This window comes from Stigmatopora nigra, chromosome 20 (assembly GCF_051989575.1).
Source record: "Stigmatopora nigra isolate UIUO_SnigA chromosome 20, RoL_Snig_1.1, whole genome shotgun sequence".
NCBI lineage: Eukaryota > Metazoa > Chordata > Actinopteri > Syngnathiformes > Syngnathidae > Stigmatopora > Stigmatopora nigra.
In genome coordinates this window covers 9,976,266-9,998,091 of record NC_135527.1, presented here as the reverse complement: position 1 = coordinate 9,998,091, position 21,826 = coordinate 9,976,266, and the positions used below count along the sequence as shown (strand labels likewise).

Below are 21,826 nucleotides of genomic sequence, written 5' to 3'. Positions count from 1 at the left end.
TCCCCGGATACAAGTTGCACGCCTGCCTGCCTGCCTGTTTCTCCCAGTTGAACTGGCCTCTCACTGACCTTTTTTCCTCAAATAACTTTGTGTTAACGTTGTAACTAGATAGCTCTTGGATGGACATATGACACTTGGCCAAAAATCCGGACGGCGGTGAGGCAGGATGTCGAACACCTTAAAACTTTGCTGCATTTCAGCCGAGCTTAGTTCGGTTCTCTCTCACTGCTACATTTATGAACGTAAAGCAACTTTTAGGGCCACAGCGCCTTTCCGTGGATAAAATAGGAAATGCAGACGTAATTTTGCCCTCTTGCGTAAACGGTCATGCAAGACATTTTTTAAAATCTAAATAGAACCATGGATACAAAGGCATTGTTAATAATGTGCCTCAATATAAATAGCGAGACCTTTCTTTGTATATCAGAGGTTAAAAATATAAAGAAAAACAAAGAAAATGTACCCAAATTAGAAGCCAAAGAGTTTATTGGTAGAGGCACTCCAACAAGTCATTCCAAGTGCCAAGACCTCTGGCACCTCTTAAATAAGGCTCGACTGTTACAACAGAAACAATACTCAACACGCAGAGACTCCCTGATAATAAAAACGGTAAATAAATGCACATGACATTTTTGAAGTATTACAAAACACTCCCTTTCTGCCGGTGGGTGGGGGGCGCTTGTGGTGTTTCTTCCTCTCTCCACCGACATTTCCGTGGCTGGCAAAATCCGTGTACGGGGCGGGGCCTAAGGGACGGCGTCCCGGAGGCAGTCCCAAATAGCTCGGGGCTTGCTTTTAGAAACCCAGCGGGTGAGATGCCACCGTTCCGCCATTCTCCACCACGGCGGCGGAAATGGCCCGGAGGTTGCCGTAGAGTTGCCGGGAGCGCTTGGAGCGCAGCGCCCGGATGTCCCGCATCAGCCTCTCGTGGGCCTGCCGAAACACACGCGGATGGAGTGAGCCGAGGGCGCCGGAGACGGACGCTGCGTTCACTCACCTCCACGCACCAGGTCTCACACAGGATCTTCTCGTGTTGGGCCGTGGGCTGAGCCCCACTCAGGGAGCGCGAGGCCCTGCGGAAGAGCGCACGCCGCCGTCAAAAGAAGCGGAGCCCGACGCCGACCGGACGGCTTACCTGGAGAGGACCACGATCATGGTGTAGATGTCGATGGTGCAGTCAGCCACCCTGGTCAGCACAAACTGCTCGTCTGCAAAAGGGTGGGGGGGGGGGGGGGGGGGGTTGTCAGTGGCCTGCGCTTCGTGGCCCACGCGGCGTGGCGGCTAGGCGGCGAGGCTCCGTGCGTACCGATTATCTTCTTGCCGTGTTTTATGAGAAGCTCCTCGATAACCGAGCCAAATTGTTCGATGGCATCCACGGCCTGAAAGACAGGTCATGAGAGACGGGCGGCAAGCGGGGAATGGCCGGCCGGCCGGCGGTGGGCGGGCAGGCGGGCGGGCGGCTAACCAGCTCCCCGCACTGCGACAGCTCGGGGTGGACGCTGGTCTTGAGGCTCAAGCCCGTGCTCATGCCGGCTTTCCTAAAAGCAGAGAGGAGGCGCCTTGACTGGGACGCCGGCCAAGAAAAGCCAATGGCGCCTTACCTCTTTGCCCTCTTTGTCAGTTCCTCGGCCAGGAGCCCGGCGTTGCCCAGCGGGTTCTTCAAGGCTTTCTGTAGGCTCTTCAACTGCTTGCCGGCACTCTGAGGGGGAAGACCCGGGGGGGGTTGGTCGGCTTAAACGTCAAAATATTGCCACGTGACGTTCACCTGGAAGCCGTTGAGCGCCACGAAAAGCCTGAGGATGTCGTTGGTGCCCTCAAAGATGCGGAAAATCCTCAGATCCCTCATCACCCTCTCCACGCCGGAATCCTTCATGAAGCCCATGCCGCCCATCACTTGAATGCACTCGTCGGTCACCGTCCACGCCGCTTCCTGCGAGGGAGAGCGTCAGCCACGCCCCGTGGCACCGAGCCGGCCGGGCGGGGAGGCGCCGCTCTCACCGAGGCGAAGATCTTGCTGATGGCGGCCTCAATTTGGAAATCCGTGGCTCCGCTGTCCATGTTGCCGCTGATCATGTAGGCTAAAGACTGGCGGGCGGGAAGGCCGTCAAAAGCCTATTGGCCCATTCGGCAACGGCAACGGCGGCGGCGAACAACGCGGCCAGACCTCGGTCACGTACTGCAGAACCGTCATGCGGGCCACCTTCTCCTGGATGGCGCCGTAGGTGTGGATCTTGTTGCCGAACTGCGTCCTGTTTGCCGCGTGGTCCACCTGAGGGAAGCCGAGGGTCAGCGCCGGGCGTCGCCTGGAGACGGATGCCCGCCGGCTCGCCGGCCCGCACGCTACCGCTTTGTCGATGGCTCCTCTCATGGTGCCGGAGAGGGCGGCGGCCATGCCGAAGCGCCCGTTGTTGAGGATGTTCATGGCCACCTTGAAGCCGCCGCCCACCTCGCCCAGCACGCAGTCGGCCGGCACGCGGACGTTGTCGAAGTAGACCTCGGCCGTGTTGGAGGCCTTAATGCCCATCTTCTTCTCGGGCGGTCCGCTAAGATGGCCGACAAGAGCTCAGCCACGGCACGGCACGGGACGGAAAGGGGCCCCTCCCATCCGCACCTGCTCACTCCGCCGAAGCTCCTCTCCACCACCAGGGCGGTGATCTTGTCCTTCACCTCGCCGGTGGCGCCGTCCTTGACGGGCGTCTTGGCGAAGACGGTGAAGATCTCGGCCAGGCCGCCGTTACTGAGGGAGACAGAAACATTTCGGGCCTTTCCCATCCCCCTCTCACCGGATTGGTTCTCTCCGCCTCTCTTTCTGATCTCACCTGATCCAGATCTTGCTGCCGTTGAGAGTGAAGAACTTTCCGCAGGGGGACTGCACGGCCGTGGTTTTGATGGAGGCGGCGTCGGAGCCGCTGGCCGGTTCCGTCAGGCAGAAGGCGGCGATGTGCTCGCCTGGAAAGGTGGAGCGGAGCAGGTGGGTGTCGGTGGGTGGGCCGCTGGCGTTTCCTCGCCGCCGTTTGATCCTCCCTTACCCGACGCCAGTTTGGGCAGGTACTTCTCTTTCTGCGCCGGGTTCCCAAAGAGCAAAATGCCCTTGAAGCCGATGGACTGGTGGGCGCCCAGCGTGATGCCCACGCCCAGGTCGTAGGTGCCCACGATCTCCACCAGCCGGGCGTACTGTGGGGCGGAGGGGGGACGGAGGGGGGACGGAGGGGGGGCGGCTCACGTCCGGCCCAGTAAAAAAAAGGGAGGCGGGCTCGGCGGCTTCGGCCCACCTGCGTGTTGGTGAGGCCCAGGCCGCCCAGTTCGGCCGGCACCTGCAGGCCAAAGGCGCCCATCTCCTTCAGACCCTCCATGGTGTGCTCCTCCACTTTTTCCAGGGCGTCGTTCTTGGCCGGATCGTTGACCTCCTTTGTGGGGGGGGGGGGGGGGCGTATTGTTCAGGCCTGTGCCTTCGGTGAGCGGGGAAGAGGAGCGACTCGGAGGCTCACCTCAAAGAACTTGCCCACGGGCGGCACCAGCTCCCGGAGAAACTGCTCCTGCTCCTCGTTCAGGACTAAAGGCGAGAGAGGGGCGGCCGCTCAGTGGGGGCGTGGCCTTTGCCTTCCGCTCTTGCCGGCCTTACCGGAAGGGTAGGGGAACACTTGCGACGTGGCGATCTGGCCCCTGAAAATGTTGGCGGCAAACGATTTGGACTCCTGGGGAAGAGGAGTCAACACTTCACTTCAGCGGCGGCGGCGGCGCTCAGACTTGGCGTGGCGGGAGACTACGTACGGTGGCCGCCTGCTTCTCTGCGGCGGCGTCGGCGGGGCCGCCGGTGCTCGCCTCCGGCTTTTCCAGCACCGCCTGCGGGGTGACACGGAAAAACAAAGTCACCCGGCGTGACCCGCGACATGTCCAATGCACCAGAGCAAAAGTGCTGGGGTCCCGACAGCTGGCGCGCCACCTTACATGGAGATCCCGTGATCCCGTGACCCTTCACCTACTTGTTATGGAACGGGACCGAGGGAACCGCTTCTATCGGCGCTATAACGGCGCCAGAAATAAGGTCTACGCGGACCTCCTTGGGGGGCTTTGGGGTTCTGGTTCATTCAATAAAAGCCGAGTGCCAGTGGGCCGTCATACCTGGGTCGCTGGAGCTTGACTGGCATAGAGGCGAGACTTGATGGCCGCCGGCCGCCGGCGAAGCCTGAATAGCATCAAAACAAGGCATTCGGGCGAGCAGTTGTTTAGCAAACGAGACGGGGGGGATGACGGCCGGGGACGTCAATCTCCGGCGATGCCGGCTACAAACCCACCCGCTGACTCCCGACGTGGTGCGCAGCAGGGCAGCGCAGAAGAGTGCCGAAGAGCTACGGCCCGTTTTAAGAAGCAGCATTTTTCTTCCAGGCAACTTCAACCAAAGGAAGAAAAGACAAAATCACAAAGCATTTGGAGGAGTCTTAGCTAACATGTTGGCCACCGGTTACGTCACGATCGCTAAACCCGATGATTCTGTCGTACTAATGACGTCTCGTCTTCGGACCAAATGGCACGGTGTCATGGTGGATCATTTCAAATATTCAGTAGTGAAGATTATACCTGAGTGGGACAAGTATCCAGCCGTGAAGACGCAGTCCGGTCACCGAGTGTTCAGGGGACGTTTTTCTCCTCCCTTTAGCCTTTGCCCGACTTTCGTGGCATCATGGGATCTGTAGTATTAGGGCAATGAGGCGTGTAGACGGAGCGTGTCCGCCAGAGGGTGCTGCTGCGCCGCCAACCCTGGCGATTCATGCTGAAACAGGTCAGCCTCGTTCTTTTAACTCTTTGCTCTCGCCTTGGATGTTGACAGGAGCACTCCCCTGTGCCAAGTCACGCCAGCGGTTGTATAACGAGCTCGGCCACAAGGGCTCGGCCACGGGGGCTGGGCCACGGGGGCTCGTGACGCTCATGGACACGGCCAGACTCGGGAACGCCGTGGCAAATGTGTCATGTGAACTTGAATTTGCCGGAACGCAAACACTGGCTTTCCCAAGCCGCTTTCTTTTGGACTTTTGAACTTTGGCAAGCCCTTGAAAACAAATAAAAAGACTTGACTTTGTTTTGGTTGTCCCACTAACCGGCAGGCCGTGGTTTGGCGGCCTGCCACCGTGTCACCATGTAATCCTGACCCTGACCTTTGCCCAAAATCAGGAGCCGGCGTGGGGCCCACGGGACACGGTCAGGCGACCCGTCCGTCTCGTGAGGCGGCCCGCGTCAAACCACCGCTTCATCGATTGGGCTCTGGCGACCTTTCCGTCCGGGGCTCACGTGTTTGTGGGTTTGACCTTTTTGCCGCGGCTTATCCCGGGGCGCCGTAGCTCCACGGTCAAACTGCTCTTTTGAAACTTTGAGGTCGAATTCACGCGAGAAACGTCAGAATGTCGCACGCTACATCCAAACGGCAAAGGTTCGTCGTGTGCCGTGCCAAGAAATGATAAACGGCGGACAGTGTGGAAAAAAAGCCTTTTATGGTTTTATGTGGGTGGGCAGCGGCGGCACGCCGGATGTTTTTCTTAGCGCTGGCTCCGTTTCTCAGCTTTCCCGGGCGATAAGGTGTACCCGGTGGAACATTCCCCGTGGACTTTGTGGAACCATAAAGGATTTTATTTGTCTGTTATGACTGATTGTATTTGAAGCCATCCCAAAGACAGCCGCCGCCGTCAACAAGGTGAAAAGTACGCGGTGACGCAAGGCGTGGCGCCACGACCCGTGCGGGAAAACAAACTTGCTCAAAACAAAGACTCCACCCCTGCTCGCACTTGTCCCTCCCTCCCTGGCTTTTCCACGCAATGGGAATGCGACCAAATGTCTAACACGGAACGGACAAAAGCCGCTCACATGCCGGCCAATGGGGGGGGGGGCTTTTTCCCCGCCTGCGTCATTCCGCGGGAGGGTGGCGCCGTACAAAAGGCGCCGCCGGCGACCCACGCCGATAAAGACGGAGCGGAGAGGAGCACGGACGGGCACGTCAACAACAAATCACCCGAGCATCCATTTGCCTCGTCATGTTTCCTCAAGCCGATCAAAGGTGAGTTCCACGGCAGCCCACACCGAGAAGCCGTCAAAGTCTCGGGTGGAAGCCCACGCCGTTTCCTCCTTTGCCGCAGCAGCGACACGTACGAGGACTGCAAGGCCACGGCCGATTGGCTCCTGGCGCAGAGCGCCGTGAGGCCCTCCGTGGGCATCGTCTGCGGCTCGGGGCTGGGCGGGCTGGCGGCCGCGCTGAAGGACCAGGTGGCCTTCGACTACAAGGACGTTCCCAACTTCCCGCAGAGCACAGGTGAGCGCCGGCCTCGGCCCCGTCGCCCCGAGCCCGGCCGACGTCTGGCTTTGGGCGCAGTGCACGGCCACGCCGGGAGGTTGGTCTTCGGGACCCTGAGGGGGAGGTCGTGCGTGTGCATGCAGGGCCGCTTCCACCTGTACGAAGGCTACTCGGTCCAGAAGGTGGGTGGGTGAGCGGGCGGGCGGGCCGGCGTCCGCCTCGTCGCCGTCAGACGCCGCTCATCCGCGGGTCGCGTCTTCTTCTCTCAGGTCACCCTGCCCATGCGCATTTTCAAGCTGCTGGGCGTGGACACGGTCATCCTGACCAACGCGGCGGGCGCCCTCAACCAGGACTTTAAAGTGGGAGACATCATGATCCTGAAAGACCACATCAACTTACCCGGTTTGTCCGGGAACCACCCTCTGGTCGGACTCAACGACGAGCGGTGAGGACCGCGTGGCCCCCGCCTCTCGCCTGGCGGGGTCGGGCTCTCACGCGTCCGGCCCCGCCAGGTTCGGCGTGCGCTTCCCGTGCATGTCCGACGCGTACGAGCGGGAGCTCCAGCAGCTGGCCCTGGACGTGGGGCAGGAGCTGGGCTTCGGGGACTTCCTCAAGGAGGGCGTCTACAGCGTGCTGGGGGGACCCTCCTTCGAGACCGTGGCCGAGTCCCGGATGCTGGCAAAGCTGGGCGCCGACGCCGTGGGTGAGTGGCGGTCCCGCCGAGGTCCCGCCGAGGTCCCGCCGAGGTCACGTCCCGCCCGGTGCAGGATCCGGTGGTAGTGATCCCCGTGGTTCTGGGACGACAGGCATGAGCACGGTCCACGAGGTGACGGTGGCTCGCCACTGCGGCATGCGCGTCTTCGCCCTGTCGCTGATCACCAACCGGGCGGTGATGGACTACGACAGCCCGGAGAAGGCCAACCACGAGGAGGTCCTGGTGGTGGCCAAGCAGAGGGCGGAGCAAGTGGAGCGCCTCATTTGCACCATGGTGGCCAGGATGGAACGCCGCCACAACAACAACGACGACGACGACCACGACGATCACCACGACGACTGAGACCAAAGCCTCCATTTAGTCCAAACTGTTACTGTAACCACCAATCACCGTGTACAAATGTGATTCCAGTCAATGGGGCTTTTCTATTGTTAATAAAAGTTATTTATTATTTTGGACTTTGCGTGTGTGCGCAACGTTGGGATCCACCTCGGGGCAAGCGCTAGAGCAAGGGCACATCTCCCACCCCCCCAAAAAAATCACCCTTTGGCAACGAGAAACAGCAAAGGCGTGTCATCAAAGGCTCCGGAGCCACGGCTCGCTCGCTCGCTCAGGCAAACATGGTGAGGGAGAGCCACTGTGGGAAAAGGCGCCAGAGAGAGAAAGAGAGAGAGAGAGGTGAAGCGCTGGCCACGGGCGGCGGGGGTGCTCATAGGCCTCCTGCTACCTGAGAGAAGTTGAGCGAGATGACGCCGTCGACGTCCGTGTCGAAGACCTTGAAGGTTTCTGCCCGGTGGGGGGAGGATGGGTCAGCGGAAGGGCCGAGGACGGCGGAAGGACCGAGGACGGCGGAAGGACCGAGGACGGCGGAAGGGCCGAGGACGGCGGAAGGGCCGAGGACGGCGTAAATGCCGAAAACGGCGGGCCAAAAGGCCAAGGGGCCGACCACGACAACACTCACTGAACATGGACTCCAGGCGCACCAGGCAAGTCACAAAGTTGTCAAAGTCCACGGCCATGTCCTCCTCGGTGTAGCGCAGGATGATGAGCTGGAACAGGTGATTGGTCAGCTTGAAGCCTGCGGCCAGAGGGCAGAGGTCAGCTCCCGGCCCCAGAGGGGGGTGCTTGGCGCCCACCCGCTCCCGCTCCGCACCCGCCGACTCCAACGCCATCCTCATCTCGTAGGAGCTCATGGTGCCCGACTTGTCCAGGTCGTAATTCCTGAAGATGGTCTGCGGGGGAACGGGGGAGTCAGTCCCGGCCGTGACAGAGCGGGACAGAGCTCACCAGGTAGCGTTTAATCTTCTCCCACAGCACGTGGAACTCCACCAGACCCAGCTTGCCGCTGCCGTCCGACTGCGGGAGCGTCGGCGTTGAGGAAAGAGGCGTGAGGGCCTTCCAAAGGGGGGAGGGAGGGGGGGCCTTCGACGGGAGGGGGCGCGACAGACACAACAGCCCGGCAAGGATACGTCCATCAGGTTGATCATGCTGCGGCACGCCTCCTTGGTGAAGCCGTCAGTCTTCAGGTCTTTGTCTGTGTCGGGGGGGACAGGAATCACGTTAGCCGGGGCCCGGCGAGGGACGGACCCCGTACTACTCACGCTTGCTGATGATGCGGTTGAGGATGGTCTGCAGCTCGTTGACGCTGATCTCCATGTCCTCGGGAAACGCAAAGAAAGGCCGGGCTGACGTCAAAAGGCCGACGGGAAAGAAAGGGCAGAGCACTTACCGAACCGGCCAACTGGCGGAAGAGACTCTTGAAGCCCGAATCGATCTGACTCTCGTCCAAGTAGTTCTAGGGGGGAACGACAGAAGCTGCTTTGCCTTTCTTAGAACTTCCCTCAAAAAAAAATCCTTGGATTTTGGGCTTCAGCGGCCGGCCATTGCTCACCTCGCCGGGCAGGTCGGCCACCACTTCGTCGTCCAGCTCCCTGTCCGGGGAAAGAGGGAGGACGGACGTTAGTCGGATGGCGGCGGCCGCGACGACGGGGCGACCCAACGGTGGGCGGCGTGCGTGGCTCACTCCGAATCGGCCGGCTTCTCGGAGAAAACGCGCAGGACAAAGTCGGCCTCCTTGTGGGGCTCGAAGGTGGACGGCACCACCACGTACTCGCCGGCCGGCAGCCGCAGACGCGAGCTGACCTCCCTCAGGTTGATGAAGAGTTCCGAGCGAGCGCTGGAGCCGTGCGTCAGGAAGAAGTTCTGTTTCAGGTGGACCCGGGTCTGCCCCTTGGCCTGAGAGGACAGAAGTTGAAGGTCGGCGGCGGCGGCGTCGAGGGCGCCGTCGAGGGCGACGTCGAGGGCGACGTCGAGGGCGACGTCGAGGGCGACGTCGAGGGCGACGTCGAGGGCGGCGGCGGAAAGCCCGCTAAACGGAAAGGCCGCCATCCCCCACCTCGTCGGGAACCTCGTAGACGGCAAAGCCGATGGTCTCCATGTCTTTGCCCTCTCGCCGCTTCTTCCTGCGGTCCTTCTGCATGAGCGCCACCAGGAAGCTGCAGTCCGACGAGCTGGGCGTGTCGGGGTGCTGCAGCAGCAACTTGAATTGGGGGTTCAGCCAAAAGGTGGCTGGAGGAAAGGAAGGGTGAAGGGAAGTGGGCGCTCGGCCCGTGGCTCCAAAGTCCACCCGTCCACCCGTCTTTGGCCTACCCGGAAAGTTTCTGCAGCCCCCGGCCGTGCTGCCCCGTCTCCACTCGCCCGGGTACAGCGACGAGCTCCACGTCTTCATTTGGCTGTGCTGCAGGGCGTCCGCCGTCAGGTTGCAGATCTCCAGCCGGCTGAACTCGCGCAGGAAGTCGGCGAAGGACATCCTGCCGCGGCCAACGCGGTGAGAAAGTCAACGGGCGTGCGGACGAAAAAGACAGAAGGAAGGAAGGAAGGAAGGAAGGAAGCGGGCTCACCAGAATTCGCCGTCCTCGCTGCGGTTTTGCAGCCGAGAGCGGACCCCGCGGTCCACGTTGTCCCATTCTCGAGAACTGCGGGGCACAAGGTTTCCGTCTCCGTACGGGATCCAAAGATTTCACCGCTTCCCCGCCGGCCCTTACTGGTCGCTCCAAGCGCCGGTCCACTCCACCTCGCCCCACGGGTTCCGGATGCGGACCAGCCTGGTCATGTTTCCGCGGAAGACCACCTAAAGGACGGGTAGTAGGATGGCGGTCAGGTAAGGGGGGGGCACGCCGGGCCAGATACGCCGGGCGAGGCTCTCTGACCTCGTCCAAGCCCGTCACGGAGTAAGCGTGTCCCTTGACCAGCTTCTTAAAGGTGACGGCCTCCATGTCTCTGGTGCTGGTGATCTGGCGGCGGAAAGGAGGTCGCGTTTGGCGTGCGGACGAGGCCGGCCGGCGCCGGCCCGCCCTCTCTGGCTCACGTCGATGGAGCAGCCCAGCAGCGAGCCTCTCTCGATGGCGCGGCCCATGATGCCAAAGAGGTCGGAGGGCGCCTTCCTCAGCTCGAACATTTCCGTCACGCCGCCGGTGAAATCCTCGAAGCCCTCCGAGGTGCTGCCTCCCGACAGAGCCTCGTAGCAGCCGTTCAACCTGAGGCGGGCGACGGCGACCCTGAGCGGCTTTGGACCGGGATGGGACTCGGGTGGGGGCCGGCGGGACGGGACTCGGGTTGGTTTTTGCCTACTTGGCGTAGGCCTTCTCGATCAGCGCGCTCCAGAACTCGCCGCCCTCCGCCGAGTGGACGAAAAGCAGCTTGCCGTCCTTGACGGGCAGACGGTCGTCGATCACCACCTCCACCCACTCGCCGAACTGCCAGAACTGGAAACAGAGCAGACTTAAGGGGACGTGCAACCCAGCTCAACTTATTGATCGGTAGATGCTCGGTGGGCTCCCTCTGGTGGCGTGACAAAGGATGGCTCGCTTCCCGGCTCTCTCTCACTCACCTGGAAATGGAAGATTCCGGCGTAGCCTTGCTCAAAGCCCTGTCCGTGGGGGACCACCCGGTGCAGGAGGTTGTCGTTCAAGGTCAGCGAGGCGATGGCCGCCAGCAACCAGCAGTCCCCTGCGCGGAACAAGGTCCGAGTGACGCCGGCCGGCCCGGGTCCGGCGGGTCCGTCGGGTCGGGGCCCAGGTCCAGTGGGTCGGGTCGGGACGGCGCTCACCCAGAGCTCCCTGGCAGATGTCGGTTCGGGTGGCTCCGTCCACGATGAAGGCGGGACGCTTGCACAGTTCCTGCGGACGCACCCCGAATAACGTATACCCTATGATATACTATAGTATGTGATAGCATCTATCCTATCTGAGGCGCACTATGAGGTATTTCTACGTCGATGGCCCAGGCGGAGTCCCCAACGCGGCGCTACTCACGGTGGGCCTGATCCAGCGCACGCCGTGGGTCTTGGACGACCTGGGTCCCAACTCGTCGAAGCCCAGGGAGGAGGCGGCGCAGGGGAAGAAGGGGTCCTCGAAAAGCTTCCCGCCCCGGAGGCTTTGGGCCCGCAACGTCTGGTAGTCCTGGCCCAGGAACTTGACGGCGTTGTCGTTCTGGCCCAGACCTTCCTGCCGGTCCCGCCGACTCCGCAGCTGCGCCGCCATTCCGGTGGCGCACACGGGCTCCGCCATGGCGCTCGACGGATCCGGACCCGCCCGCCGCCGCCGCCGCCGTCAGTATCTTTGGAATGTGGCGTCGGCCGCACCTGCAATTGGCCCAGGGTGCCCAGTCAGACCGGCTGGAGGATTTGCGTGGCGCTCTTATCGCGCGGCCGCAGGTTCCGCTCCGCCGCTGAAGCTCCGCCCGCCCGCGTGACGGAGCAAACGAGAAAGACGTCCCGCTTCCTCTCGCACGTTTGCAATGTTGGGTGGGTGGGATGCGCGACAAAGGCCAAAGGTCAAGCGGTGGGCGTGGCCCCGTATCCGGCTGTCAACCGTTCGGGGTGGAGGGCGGGGCGACAGCTGCAGCGCGGTCACGTGACCGCCTTCCCCACCCAGCGAAGCGGCCTGACTTGGTCGTGGTTGTAAAAAGAAAAAAAAAAACCTGTGTGTATCTATATATATGTACATATAAGTGTATATATAAATACACAGCCCCAGTCCCAATGCCCAGTGAACCCGTCCCCACCCACCCTTAGCCCAAAAAAAAGTTCCACAGAGGTGGCGGAAGCGCTGCAAACGAGAGTGCGGAATGGCAGAACGTGGAACTTGCGCGTGCACGTGTTTTGGCGTCCGGACGGACCGGCGCCCAGAGAAGCTTCTTACCTTCCCTTTCGCCGACTTGTCGCTGTCTTGCTCCTGCCTTTAGAGCGCTTTGGCTGTCTGTCTCGTGCCCCCTCCTCGGCCCCCTTTTGGCTTTTGCCTCCCTCGGACGTGCTGGTCTGTGGCAATGACGTGCGCATGCGCGACAGGGAGGGGGCGCTTGTTTTTCATTTTTTTCCCTTCCTTCTTCTGACTTCGCAATCGCACAGTTCGCTAAAAACTCTTCTACAGACACTGACATTCTCTCTCCATCAGTCAGAAATTTAAAAAATGGAAACCAAGAAAATAGTCAACACCATAGTAAACCCTTTTTTAACAAATACAAAAGGTGTACAGAAGGCTGTCCAAACAACATAAGCAGAAAGCGCCGACGTGAGAAGGCGCACCCAAGTGGAGCTTTTGACACTTCATTTCCCACAAGTCCGTGCGTCATCAGTACCAAATGTCACCACAATCAAACGTTTTGAGACCGTCAGCCGGTGTTTGCGGGCCCCTGGGTCGGAAGATGCCCTTCGGCACCCCGGCGTTTCACCGTCCCGCCGTCGTCCACCGCACTCCCCATCTGGGCCACCCGCCGCCTCAGGCTCCGCCTCTCCACCTCGGCCGAGTGAAGCCGTCGGCTCAGCAGCAGGAAGTGTCGTCGGAGTCGGGACGCGGCCGCCTACGGTTAAAGAGGAAGAGGTCGGACGGCGCTCGGCCGCAAACTCCATCCGAGCGCACGGAGGACCTTGGCGTCGCCGGGGGGCGGAGCCCAAGGGCTCGCCTCGCGGGAGATGTCGGGAGGCCGTGCCGACGGGACGGCCATCCCGTGCAGGAGGCGGGCCAGGGCCGCCCGCGCTTCCGACCTCACCCGCGAAGGGGAGGCGTCGGGAGGAGGCGGCTCGCCGACGCGGGTAAGGACGGCGGAGGAGAACCGCTGGGATCGGCGGCGTCTTTCCACGGCTCCTTCTGGTTCTGCGTGGCAGCGGCACCGGGTCATCGCCGGCGATGCTTGGGCAAGAGCAAAAGGCAAACCTACCGTCTCCGTCCGGCCAAAGGAAAGCGGCGCTCCGCCTCCCGAGGGCGCGCCAACGACTCAGCGCCAACACGGCACACGTGTACTTCTTCCAGCGTCTCCCGACCACGCCGGCGCTCGGGGGGGCCTCGCGGCCTCCGGCCAGCGCGTCGGCCAGGCGCCGCAGCTCCTCGGCCGGCTCCTCCGCGGCGGCCAAGCGGCGGGCCAAAAGTCGCTTTTGCTCGGCCAGGGCGATCAGACGGCGGCGGTCGTGCGCCGTGGCGCCGAGGAGGAGCGAGCACGTCCACAAGAAGGCGGCGGACTTTCTGCGGCTCCGTGATAGGAGGCCCTGGGGGGAACACGTGGGCATCCATATAAATGGAGCGTGCAAAACGCCAGGCGGGCCATACCCGCAGGCGCAGGACGGCTCGCGCGTATCGCCCGTTCTTTTGGGCGTAGCCCCGGGCCCGCTGGTCCTTCTCCTCGCACTTGGTCCGCAAAGCCGCCACCTGCCGCTCCGCCTCTGCCGGTCTGGCCAGCGTCAAATGCAGCAGGCGCATCACGTCGCCGGGACCACTATCTGTGCCGTCGGCCCGCGCGTCTGCGAGGACAGTTTTGACAGGGGGGGCGTGGCTCGCCGTCACGTGGCGGGAGTGCTACCTGGGGGGACCTGGCGCCGGAGCGTTTCCCCCATCTCTTCCAGGAGCTTCTGGGAGAGCGCCTCCGCCTTCAGCGCCTGAGAAGTCAAAGCGGGTGAGTCTCGGCCACGGACGCGCGCGTGCGTGCGCGGCGAGGGCTCGGCGCCACCACCTGTCCCAGGCGCAGGGAGGTGTCGGCGTGCCGCCGCTCCTCTTCCTCCAGCCGGCCGGACAGGTCGGCGGCGTTGCTCCTGGCCGTCTCCGCGGCCACGCTCAGGTCGCCGGCGCGGCGCTCGCTCTCTGTTCGCAGGCTGCGCACGGCGAGGCGTCAGACGGTTGGCCCAGAGGCGGGTGCGAGCGCGCACTCACCGCCGCAGAGCCCGTCGGGCACGCCGGCCGCGGTCTCGCTCCTCGCCGTGAGCTCTCCGGGCCTCCAGGAGCTGGGCTCTGAGCGGCGCCAGCTGGCCGAGCGCCTCCCGCTCCGCCGCCTGCGGGCACGCCACTGGGGCACGCCACTGGGGCACGGCACTGGGGCACGGTGCCGGAGCAGCCCGTGAGCGAGTCTCGGGTGTCTCACCTGGGCCAGCTCCCGCCGGCGTTCCTCTTCCCGACGAGCCTCTCGCTCCGCTTCCAGTGACTGGCGGCCCTGGCGGCGGAAGCAGGGGTTTGCCGAGGAAGGGGGCGCCTGCGGGCTCCGGGTCCACTCACCTGCACCTCCTGGTCCCGCAGCGCCGCCATGGTCCGGCGCGCCTCCTCCAGCGCCTCCTCCTGGCACTGGACAGATTCGGCAGCCGTGAAAACCCGGCCCGATCCCGGACGGAGGCGCGAGACCCGCCTGCACGAGTCGGCGCAGTCGCTGGCCGTCCGACGTCAAGTCCTCCATCATGGCGTGGCGCTCGTCCGCCTCCTGCCGCAGAGCCGCGCCTTCTTGGTGGCGGGCCCGCCGGGTCAGGTCCAGGATCTTCAGCAGCTCTGCGGCCCGCTCTGATACCCAGACAGATGAGGTCACTCCATTTTTGGAGCCAACGGGGTTCCTTTACCAGAGGTGGTGTGAAACGGACGGCGCTCACCCGTGAGTTGTCGGTTGCTCTGGGACAGCCGGCGGGCGTCCCTGCGGCCGGCGCTCACCTGCAGCTGAAGCTCCGCCCCGCGAGCGTCCCCGCGCTCGGCGGCCGACCTGAGACGGGCGAGCTCCGCCTCCAAGGTGGACAGCTGGGGAAGAGGCGCCAAGAGGTGAGCTCTCTCCGGCGGCGGCGGGGGCCACCTTTTTTTTTTGGCGGGGACGCCGAGCCACCTGCCGGTTGTGCGCGGCCGTCAGCTTGAGCTTTTCCTCCTCCAGGCGATGGATCCTCCTCCTCCCCGCCAGCTCGACGTCGACGTCGTCGTCAGAGGCTACGGTCGAGGTCCCGGGAACTTTTCTTTTCTTGTCTTCCATTGACGGGGCTGAAGGGAGCTTTGTGGGGAAAGGGGGAGGGGCTACGGTCCCGAGAGACGCGCTTTGGTTGCCTTGACAACCGGCTGCCAAAAAGCTGGGCGCTTTGTCCTAGTCAGCTCGGCGAGTCGTTCTCCGGTGCTAGACTAGCGACACTCCTACTGTTGACGAGAACAATGTTGAGGATGAAGTTTGTCAATAGAAGCGAGTGTGGAGCGGCTTGACGTTGAGAAAGGAGCGAGCGGTGTCGCGTCAAGCCACCGCGCTCGCTCCACACTCGCTTTTATTGACAAGCCACAGTGCTCCTTTCTCAACGTGACGCATCGACGGCAGGAAATTAAAGAATATCACATCTATTTGCCGTATCCTTAAAGGTTCTACAGCGGTCAATCGGTTAAAGGAGACTTACGTGGGATTAGCGCTCTCACAGCTAAAAAGCGGTTTGAATTTGACGCCATGTTGAGTGTCGAAACGTCATTTCCGTAAGCGTTGGATCACTTCCGCCAACTGTTTCCAGTAGAAAATGTTAGTCATTGAAATCAGCACATACTTTTCGAAGAGTTGATGAATGAGAGCATTCTTTTTAATTGTCCCGAACAAAAAAAACAGCACATTTCATTCAACTCAACAGATAAATGCAACTATGAAAAAGCAGTTTTACAATACATCAAACATTGTGACAGCATTGTTATCCGTTCTACTGGGCTAAATGCACCCCACCCGTATACAAACGCTAACACACTCACCATGGAAACGCTCACACAAAGACGTCACGTACCGCTTCCTCTTTTTCTGTGTTTTGCACGAAATGAGCCCCAAAGCCCGGCCGGTGGGCCCCGTAGACATTGACAGAGCACCATTGTACACAAGTTGGTGGCTTGCCTGCCACGCGTCTGCTTCAAACAACACCAACACGGACGATACATTCTTGCACACAGAAAGTCACTTTTAGAAGATAGTATTCCCCCGCCGCCGCGACGCTTTGCCGGTCCCCTGCCGTCTTCCCCGGGCTCAAAGAGCACTTTGACATCCCCACCAGAAGCCGTCTGGCGGCTTTGCGGGGGAACACTTTCCAGTGTGAGGCGGAGAGCGTGAGGAGAAGGAGGAACGGGCCACCCGGATGGCCGCCGCCGCCCCTAGGTGGGGGGTTTGCTGTAGCCAAAAAGTCCCACCGGAAGGTATTTGACGTGAGTGGGCCACTGAGCGGCCAACTGGAAGAACTTGACGTCGTTCCACTCCACGCCGTCCACGGACACTGGGGGGGGGGGGGGGGGGTGAGTTTTTCAAGACACCAAGGCCGAGACGCCATTTGGACGCTGCTCACCTTTCAAGATGGTCTGCTGCTGCTTGGCCGAGCAGATCAGGCGACTGATGCCTTCGATCACCTGACTCTTGGAGTCCAACTCCTTCTCCCTGGGTTTCTTTCCCAAGAAGATGGTGGCCACTGGGAAAGGGGAGGGAGGGAGGGAGGGATAGGGAGGGGAGGGAGTGATAGGGAGGGAGGGAGTGATAGGGAGGGAGGGATCTTTATAGAGCCCAAACGTGGCCAACCACCCGAGACATTACCTTTCTTGTTCTTCTCCTTGGTCACCACCGTCATGGCCATGGTGCTGACTTGGACGCCATGAGGCTCGCCGCCCGCGCCGGCGCCCTCGCTGGGCAGCCGGCTCACCTGCAGCGAGCGGAAGGCGCTCTTCAGCGTGTTCTTGCAGGCGCCGTCGCGCCGCTCGCCGTCCCGCCGCTTTTCGGCCAGCGACGCCAGCCAGTAGTCCACCTGCAGGCCGATGGCGTCCGCCCCGTGCGACGCGCCGGGGCTCCTGGCGCCCGCCGCCGTCAGAGGGCGCCGGCTCACGCGGCGGCGGCGGCGGCGGCGGCGCCCGCTCGGCCGGGTCCTTACCCCTGGGCGCCCACGCTTCCCACGGAAGGGGAGGAGGGGGGAGTGGCCGCCTCCTTGATGCTGACGGCGGGGGAGCCGTGGGAGGGAGGCGACGAGGAAGGGACGGCCAGAGCGGCGGCGCCGGCGCCCGCCACCTCTTCCGCGTCTCCTTGAACAACAGCCCCCGAGAAGCTAGAGCCACGGCGAGCCGGCGGGCGGCGGGTCCAGGCGTCGGCTCACCGCTGGGCGGGGGTCCCGACTCGATCACGCCCACCTTGACCACCTGTAAAATGGGGGGAGGAGCGGCGTCACGGGCGTAAAGCAGCGTGGGTGGGCCGGGCGCTTACACCGATGAAGGGGATAAACTTCTGGTAAGAGTCTTCCTCTCGCCTGCAGAGAGACGTGGAGCGTCAAGGCGGAGCGTCAAGGCGGGCGCCGTGGGCCGCCGTGGCCCGCCGTGGGCCGCCGTGGGCCGCCGTGGGCCGCTCGCTCACGTTCTGTGTTTGCAGGTCAACATGGCCTCGGCGATGGGAAGCTGGTGCGCCAGCGTGGCGCCGTCCATGTACTGGGCGATCCTTCCGGCCACATCCAGTTGCTCTGGAGGAGAGCCGGTCTCAATGAGTCGTAATGCCTCTGGCCAAATAAGGGATTTACCCAGGGAGCCCGCGGCGGGAGGTTCGGCGCGACTGAAAACTTCGTGCCAGGCGCCGTCCAGGAAGGAGGAGCCGTAGCGATGGTCCAGGGCGCCCAGATGCTTGGCCACGGGATGGGAGCCTGCATGGCCAAGAAAGGGAAGGCAATGAGGCCCTGGGCCGCCGCGTTCCGCCGAGGCCAGTGGCGGAAAACGTGGCCTACCCAGGGGCACCACCAGGAAGCGCATGTGGTTGAGCCAGTCCCAGGTCTTGTTGGCCAGCTGCGTCACGAAAAACTGCAAGACGGCGGCCAGGTAACTCTGTCCGCCCACCGCCGCCACCTTCACCGCGCGCGGCGTGGACGCGTTGCAGTTGCAGCTGCCGACACCCCCGCGGTCGCTCAGCTCTCTTCCCTTTGGGAGGCGGGTAAAGGGGCGGAGACTCACAACTTCTGGATGCGCGTGAGGAGGGCGGACAGGACGGCCTGGATCTCCGCCGGAGAGCACGCGCACACCACCGGCTGCTTGTGCGACTGCAGCTGCTCCAGGACGTACTGACCGGCGGCACAGAGGCGGGGGTCACGCACCACGGCTCTCACCCGCCGGGGGGGGGGGGGGGTCACCCACCTGCCCCTGCCAGTCGCCGCCGCCGACCAGGATGAGGCTTTCCGGGAGCGTCGAGTCGGACGACAGGATGCGGTTGAGCTGCTCGTGGGCGGCCTTGCGCAGCACCTGCCGGGACGGCGGGGAGTTCGTTAGGGGGGACGGCGGCGGGTGGGCGGGCTCGCCGTGCTCGCCGTACTCGGCGGCCGGGGTATACCGACCGGCGTGCCGGGCGCCGGCTCGGGCGACCTCTCCGAGTCGGAGCCGTTGGTACTGACGGACGCGTCGGCACCGCCACCTCCGCACTTCTGCCTGGAGGGGGTGTGCACGCCGTCCAGCCTGCGCAGCGACACAGCTTTTCCAAAACCTGCTCAGCGGGCCACGGCGGGCGGGGGGGATTCCGCCTACTCTTTCAAGCACTCGCCAGCCCTTTTCTTGCCAATCCTATTCTTTTATTAGTGCTCTACTCATCCGTTACACTTTACTACAGGTCGTTCCACGGAAAACACGTCCTCGGCGGCGCCATTAAAGGCGGAAAATCCGCCCAGCCAGTCCGTCAAGGAGCGCGCGTAGGTCTGTCGGCGGTCACGTTACGAGACATTACCGTGGCGCCGCCTGGCCTTCGCTCTTGCCGCTCTTCGCGGGCGTCCGGGGTTTCTCCGCCACCGACACGGTGATGCAGGGGGCGGCGCCCGCCGAGGCCTCCGGGTCCGCCCTTTCCTGTGCGTGCAAAAAAGGCCAAAGTGGGAGCGCGCCGCCGTCACGTCGTCGGGGACGGACGGGCGGGAGAGCCACGTACCGGCCCGTCGCCGGGCGAGAGCGCCGTCGCGTCCGGGACGCGGCTCCGGGAGCCCTTTGCCTTGTCGACGGGAGACGGCTCCACCTGTGGTCGGAACGGGGGATGACGCAAGCGCGGCGCCCGCGAGAAGAGGGCGACGGGTCGGTCAGTCGGGCTTACCGGGCTGGGGGCATCTCGACCCAGACTGCCCTTGCTGTTGAGACTTCCGATCTCCGTCTGAGAGCTGGACTGAGACATCCCCTCGAAGTAGGGCCTAGACGCCAGGGGGCCTCAGCTGTGGTCCCGGGGGGGGGGGGGGGGGGGGGGGCAAAGGGGCCAAGGGGTGGCGCTCTCCGCTTACCTGAGTTTGGGTTTGGGCGTGCTGACGATGCTGTCCGTCTCCTCCACGTCGGGTCCGCTGTCGCTGGGGTTGTACATCTCCAGGCTGTCGTAAAGCTCGTCCAGGTCCTCCTCCACCTCCTGGATCTGCTCCCTGGACACGTGCTCCAGACCAAAGTCCACCTGGGCGGCGGGGGCGGGTGAGACGGTGCCCGCTGGCCCCCCACCGGGATAGGGAGGGGGGGGGTCCTACCTCGTCGGTGACTTTGAACCTCTTCAGCAAGGCCACAAACTTCTGCTTGATGTTTGGCTGCTGCAAGCCGGCAGCGGGCCATGAGGACCACGACGAAGACCACGACGAGGACCGCGACGAGGACCGCGACGAGCTCACCCTGGTGATGACGGCGTTGGACGGCAGCTTCCGCCTGGGCTTCTTCTTCCGCACCTCCTCCTCTTCATCGTACAGGTACTTGAAAGGACGGAGAGGAGGAGGCTCGTAGACCCAAAAGTCACGGGCCCAAAACCCAGAAAGGCCGGCGGACCTACTTGTCCGTGGGCGGGATCGTCGCTGCCCTCCTGCTCGGACGAGTAGCTCTCTTCTTCCTCCTCCGAGTAGTTGTCCACGTCAGGGGATCGGTCTGAACGCAAGGGGACGCCGGGCGTCTTTTCTCCGTGGCGTGGGCGGCTCTCGGGAGAAGAGGAGGGCCCTACCGGACATCTTGGCCTTGGGTCCCTCGTGGTCGATGGGCTGGCTGGACAGCGAGTAGACGCGCATCTCGGCCACCGGCAGCGAGGCGTCTTTCAGTTGGCTGTGCAGGCCCAGGACCTGGGCGCCCTCGCTCGGGTGTTGCATCACCTGTGTCGAGGAAGAGGAGGAGGAGAAAGTGTTAGGGGAGGGAGGAGCAGGAAGAAGAGGGGCCCGCTCACGCCACGCCACCTCAGCCATGTTGATGAGGCCCAGGGCCAGCGTCTTGTAGCCCAGGATGGTCCGGTTCTTGTAGCGCTTTCGCCGCTGCAGCATGATTTGCAGCTTGTTGGCGTCCCTCTTCAAAAAGTGGGGGTACTGCGCACACCGTACAAGAGACCGTGAGCGGAGGCGAAACGGGGGCGGAGCTAGGGCTCCGACCCCACTCCCACTGACATTACCTGCAGAGAGAAGGTGAGCTGGAGGTCGGTCTCCGTCAGGCACGTGGACGACAGGACGATCTCGTTGGAGCGGAGGATCCGCTTGGAACCCTGAGCACAAACCGGCGGCCCGGTCACGCGGGTGGGCGCCGTCGGTCGGGGCCACCCGCGACCGCTCACCTGCAGCTTGACGGCCACCACCACCGAGGTGAGGTCTTTGTCCAGCTCCTTGAGTAGGACCAGCTTCTTCAGGGTCAAGCTGAAGAGCCTAAAGACGCGGCAAAGCTCACAAATTATGACTTATTTCAATGAGTCCCCTTAAGGAAATGCCATTTTGTGCTAATAGGTTATAAGAGACATAGGGAGACTGCCGCCTGGCGGACACGTTTGGTATTGCAAAACGTACGCTGATGTACAGGATTTAACGGTATGCCTGGAAATGATGAGAAAAAAAACTTGATTTACAGTCTCACGTATAAGGGGCTGTTGCGACGACAGCGAGGGCGTTTTGGACGCCTCGGGGATGGGAGCTGCGTTGCCTTGGCAACGGGCTGCAGGCTGCCAACCAGTCAGCCAGCGGCTCACGCGACCGACCGACACGACGTGACAGGATGAGGATGAAAGATGAGCGGACGGAGCATGCGAGGGAGAGCGACGACGCCGGGGGACGTCACACAAAATGACACTTGACGAACAAACCCAGATTCCCCCCACCGTCCCCAAACACACACACACACCGACCTGGGCACGCAGCTGGGGGAGGAACGGTCCACTTCCCAGGTGGCGAATAAGTTCATGTGGACGGGTCGGCTGCTCGAGATGCCCACCGGCTTGGAGGAGGGCTGGGGCTGCGGCCCCCCCGGGCCTCGCTCCATGTCGTCTCCGCCGCCGCCAACAACCAGGCAGACAGGCAGGACAGAGACAGGACGCCTGCTCGGTCTCGTCTCTGCCGTCCTTTTTCTTAACCGCTTCCTCCGCCGCGTCGATGTGCGTTAATGGCTGCCGGGCAGCGAGCACGTCAGCCGGGAACGTCACGTCGTTGACAGGAAGCGGAAATGAGACGAAATCTCCGCCTTCGAAATGGCATAAAAAGCAGAACACGTATGAAAGCAAGAAAAAGGAGCGATCTCCAGGTTGTACTGGAAGAGAGAGAAAGTGAGAGGGAGAGAGAAAGCCAAATGAGCAGGCTCCTCTTCGCTGCCGCCGCAGAGGTGATT

General features: G+C 62.7%; 5 protein-coding genes across 8 annotated transcripts; 1 reads left to right on the top strand and 4 right to left on the bottom strand.

The window, feature by feature from the left end:
• Window positions 1-468: 468 nt before the first annotated feature.
• On the bottom strand, window positions 469-4,684 carry acadvl (acyl-CoA dehydrogenase very long chain). The gene is made up of 20 exons (XM_077742101.1): window positions 4,579-4,684; window positions 4,296-4,390; window positions 4,123-4,186; window positions 3,772-3,843; window positions 3,623-3,695; window positions 3,489-3,553; window positions 3,273-3,407; window positions 3,030-3,174; window positions 2,820-2,949; window positions 2,612-2,737; window positions 2,345-2,543; window positions 2,165-2,269; window positions 1,999-2,085; window positions 1,766-1,930; window positions 1,602-1,699; window positions 1,466-1,538; window positions 1,307-1,379; window positions 1,136-1,208; window positions 998-1,073; window positions 469-933 (listed from the first exon to the last, which is right to left on the bottom strand). Exons 2-20 carry the CDS (start codon window positions 4,373-4,375, stop codon window positions 796-798), a joined length of 1,977 nt encoding a protein of 658 aa, XP_077598227.1. The 5' UTR covers window positions 4,376-4,390; window positions 4,579-4,684; the 3' UTR covers window positions 469-795.
• Window positions 4,685-5,878: 1,194 nt separating this feature from the next.
• On the top strand, window positions 5,879-7,453 carry LOC144213573 (purine nucleoside phosphorylase-like). 4 transcript variants are annotated; one of them, XM_077742108.1, is made up of 6 exons: window positions 5,879-6,046; window positions 6,126-6,298; window positions 6,359-6,462; window positions 6,550-6,725; window positions 6,793-6,983; window positions 7,087-7,453. In XM_077742108.1, exons 1-6 carry the CDS (start codon window positions 6,024-6,026, stop codon window positions 7,335-7,337), a joined length of 918 nt encoding a protein of 305 aa, XP_077598234.1. In that variant the 5' UTR covers window positions 5,879-6,023; the 3' UTR covers window positions 7,338-7,453. The 4 variants fall into 4 exon arrangements, with proteins under 4 accessions (XP_077598234.1, XP_077598232.1, XP_077598233.1 ...); XM_077742109.1 differs by having other exon boundaries at window positions 5,888-6,046; window positions 6,129-6,298; XM_077742106.1 differs by having other exon boundaries at window positions 6,126-6,462.
• Window positions 7,441-12,363, bottom strand: LOC144213567 (calpain-1 catalytic subunit-like). Its single transcript, XM_077742098.1, has 21 exons — window positions 12,197-12,363; window positions 11,309-11,637; window positions 11,104-11,173; window positions 10,885-11,003; window positions 10,626-10,759; window positions 10,363-10,531; window positions 10,205-10,288; window positions 10,040-10,125; window positions 9,896-9,970; window positions 9,645-9,805; window positions 9,391-9,563; window positions 9,019-9,230; window positions 8,887-8,926; window positions 8,725-8,790; window positions 8,597-8,654; window positions 8,465-8,529; window positions 8,283-8,351; window positions 8,149-8,227; window positions 7,957-8,073; window positions 7,723-7,781; window positions 7,441-7,632 (listed from the first exon to the last, which is right to left on the bottom strand). The coding sequence occupies exons 2-21, from the start codon at window positions 11,561-11,563 to the stop codon at window positions 7,606-7,608; spliced, it is 2,118 nt and encodes a 705-aa protein (XP_077598224.1). The 5' UTR covers window positions 11,564-11,637; window positions 12,197-12,363; the 3' UTR covers window positions 7,441-7,605.
• A 125-nt stretch (window positions 12,364-12,488) lies between these two features.
• Window positions 12,489-15,817, bottom strand: ccdc171 (coiled-coil domain containing 171). Its single transcript, XM_077742102.1, has 13 exons — window positions 15,667-15,817; window positions 15,120-15,418; window positions 14,896-15,037; window positions 14,661-14,809; window positions 14,534-14,599; window positions 14,403-14,471; window positions 14,195-14,313; window positions 13,998-14,136; window positions 13,848-13,923; window positions 13,598-13,788; window positions 13,212-13,536; window positions 12,921-13,147; window positions 12,489-12,854 (listed from the first exon to the last, which is right to left on the bottom strand). Exons 2-13 carry the CDS (start codon window positions 15,258-15,260, stop codon window positions 12,666-12,668), a joined length of 1,833 nt encoding a protein of 610 aa, XP_077598228.1. The 5' UTR covers window positions 15,261-15,418; window positions 15,667-15,817; the 3' UTR covers window positions 12,489-12,665.
• Window position 15,818: 1 nt separating this feature from the next.
• On the bottom strand, window positions 15,819-21,823 carry pacs1b (phosphofurin acidic cluster sorting protein 1b). The gene is made up of 23 exons (XM_077742113.1): window positions 21,351-21,823; window positions 20,790-20,877; window positions 20,631-20,720; window positions 20,422-20,547; window positions 20,196-20,340; window positions 20,031-20,122; window positions 19,876-19,953; window positions 19,738-19,797; window positions 19,507-19,667; window positions 19,326-19,419; window positions 19,167-19,250; window positions 18,972-19,087; window positions 18,589-18,706; window positions 18,392-18,496; window positions 18,212-18,318; window positions 17,989-18,143; window positions 17,628-17,907; window positions 17,481-17,523; window positions 17,374-17,416; window positions 17,155-17,302; window positions 16,824-17,074; window positions 16,582-16,701; window positions 15,819-16,512 (listed from the first exon to the last, which is right to left on the bottom strand). Exons 1-23 carry the CDS (start codon window positions 21,482-21,484, stop codon window positions 16,394-16,396), a joined length of 2,757 nt encoding a protein of 918 aa, XP_077598239.1. The 5' UTR covers window positions 21,485-21,823; the 3' UTR covers window positions 15,819-16,393.
• Between the last annotated feature and the right edge of the window lie 3 nt (window positions 21,824-21,826).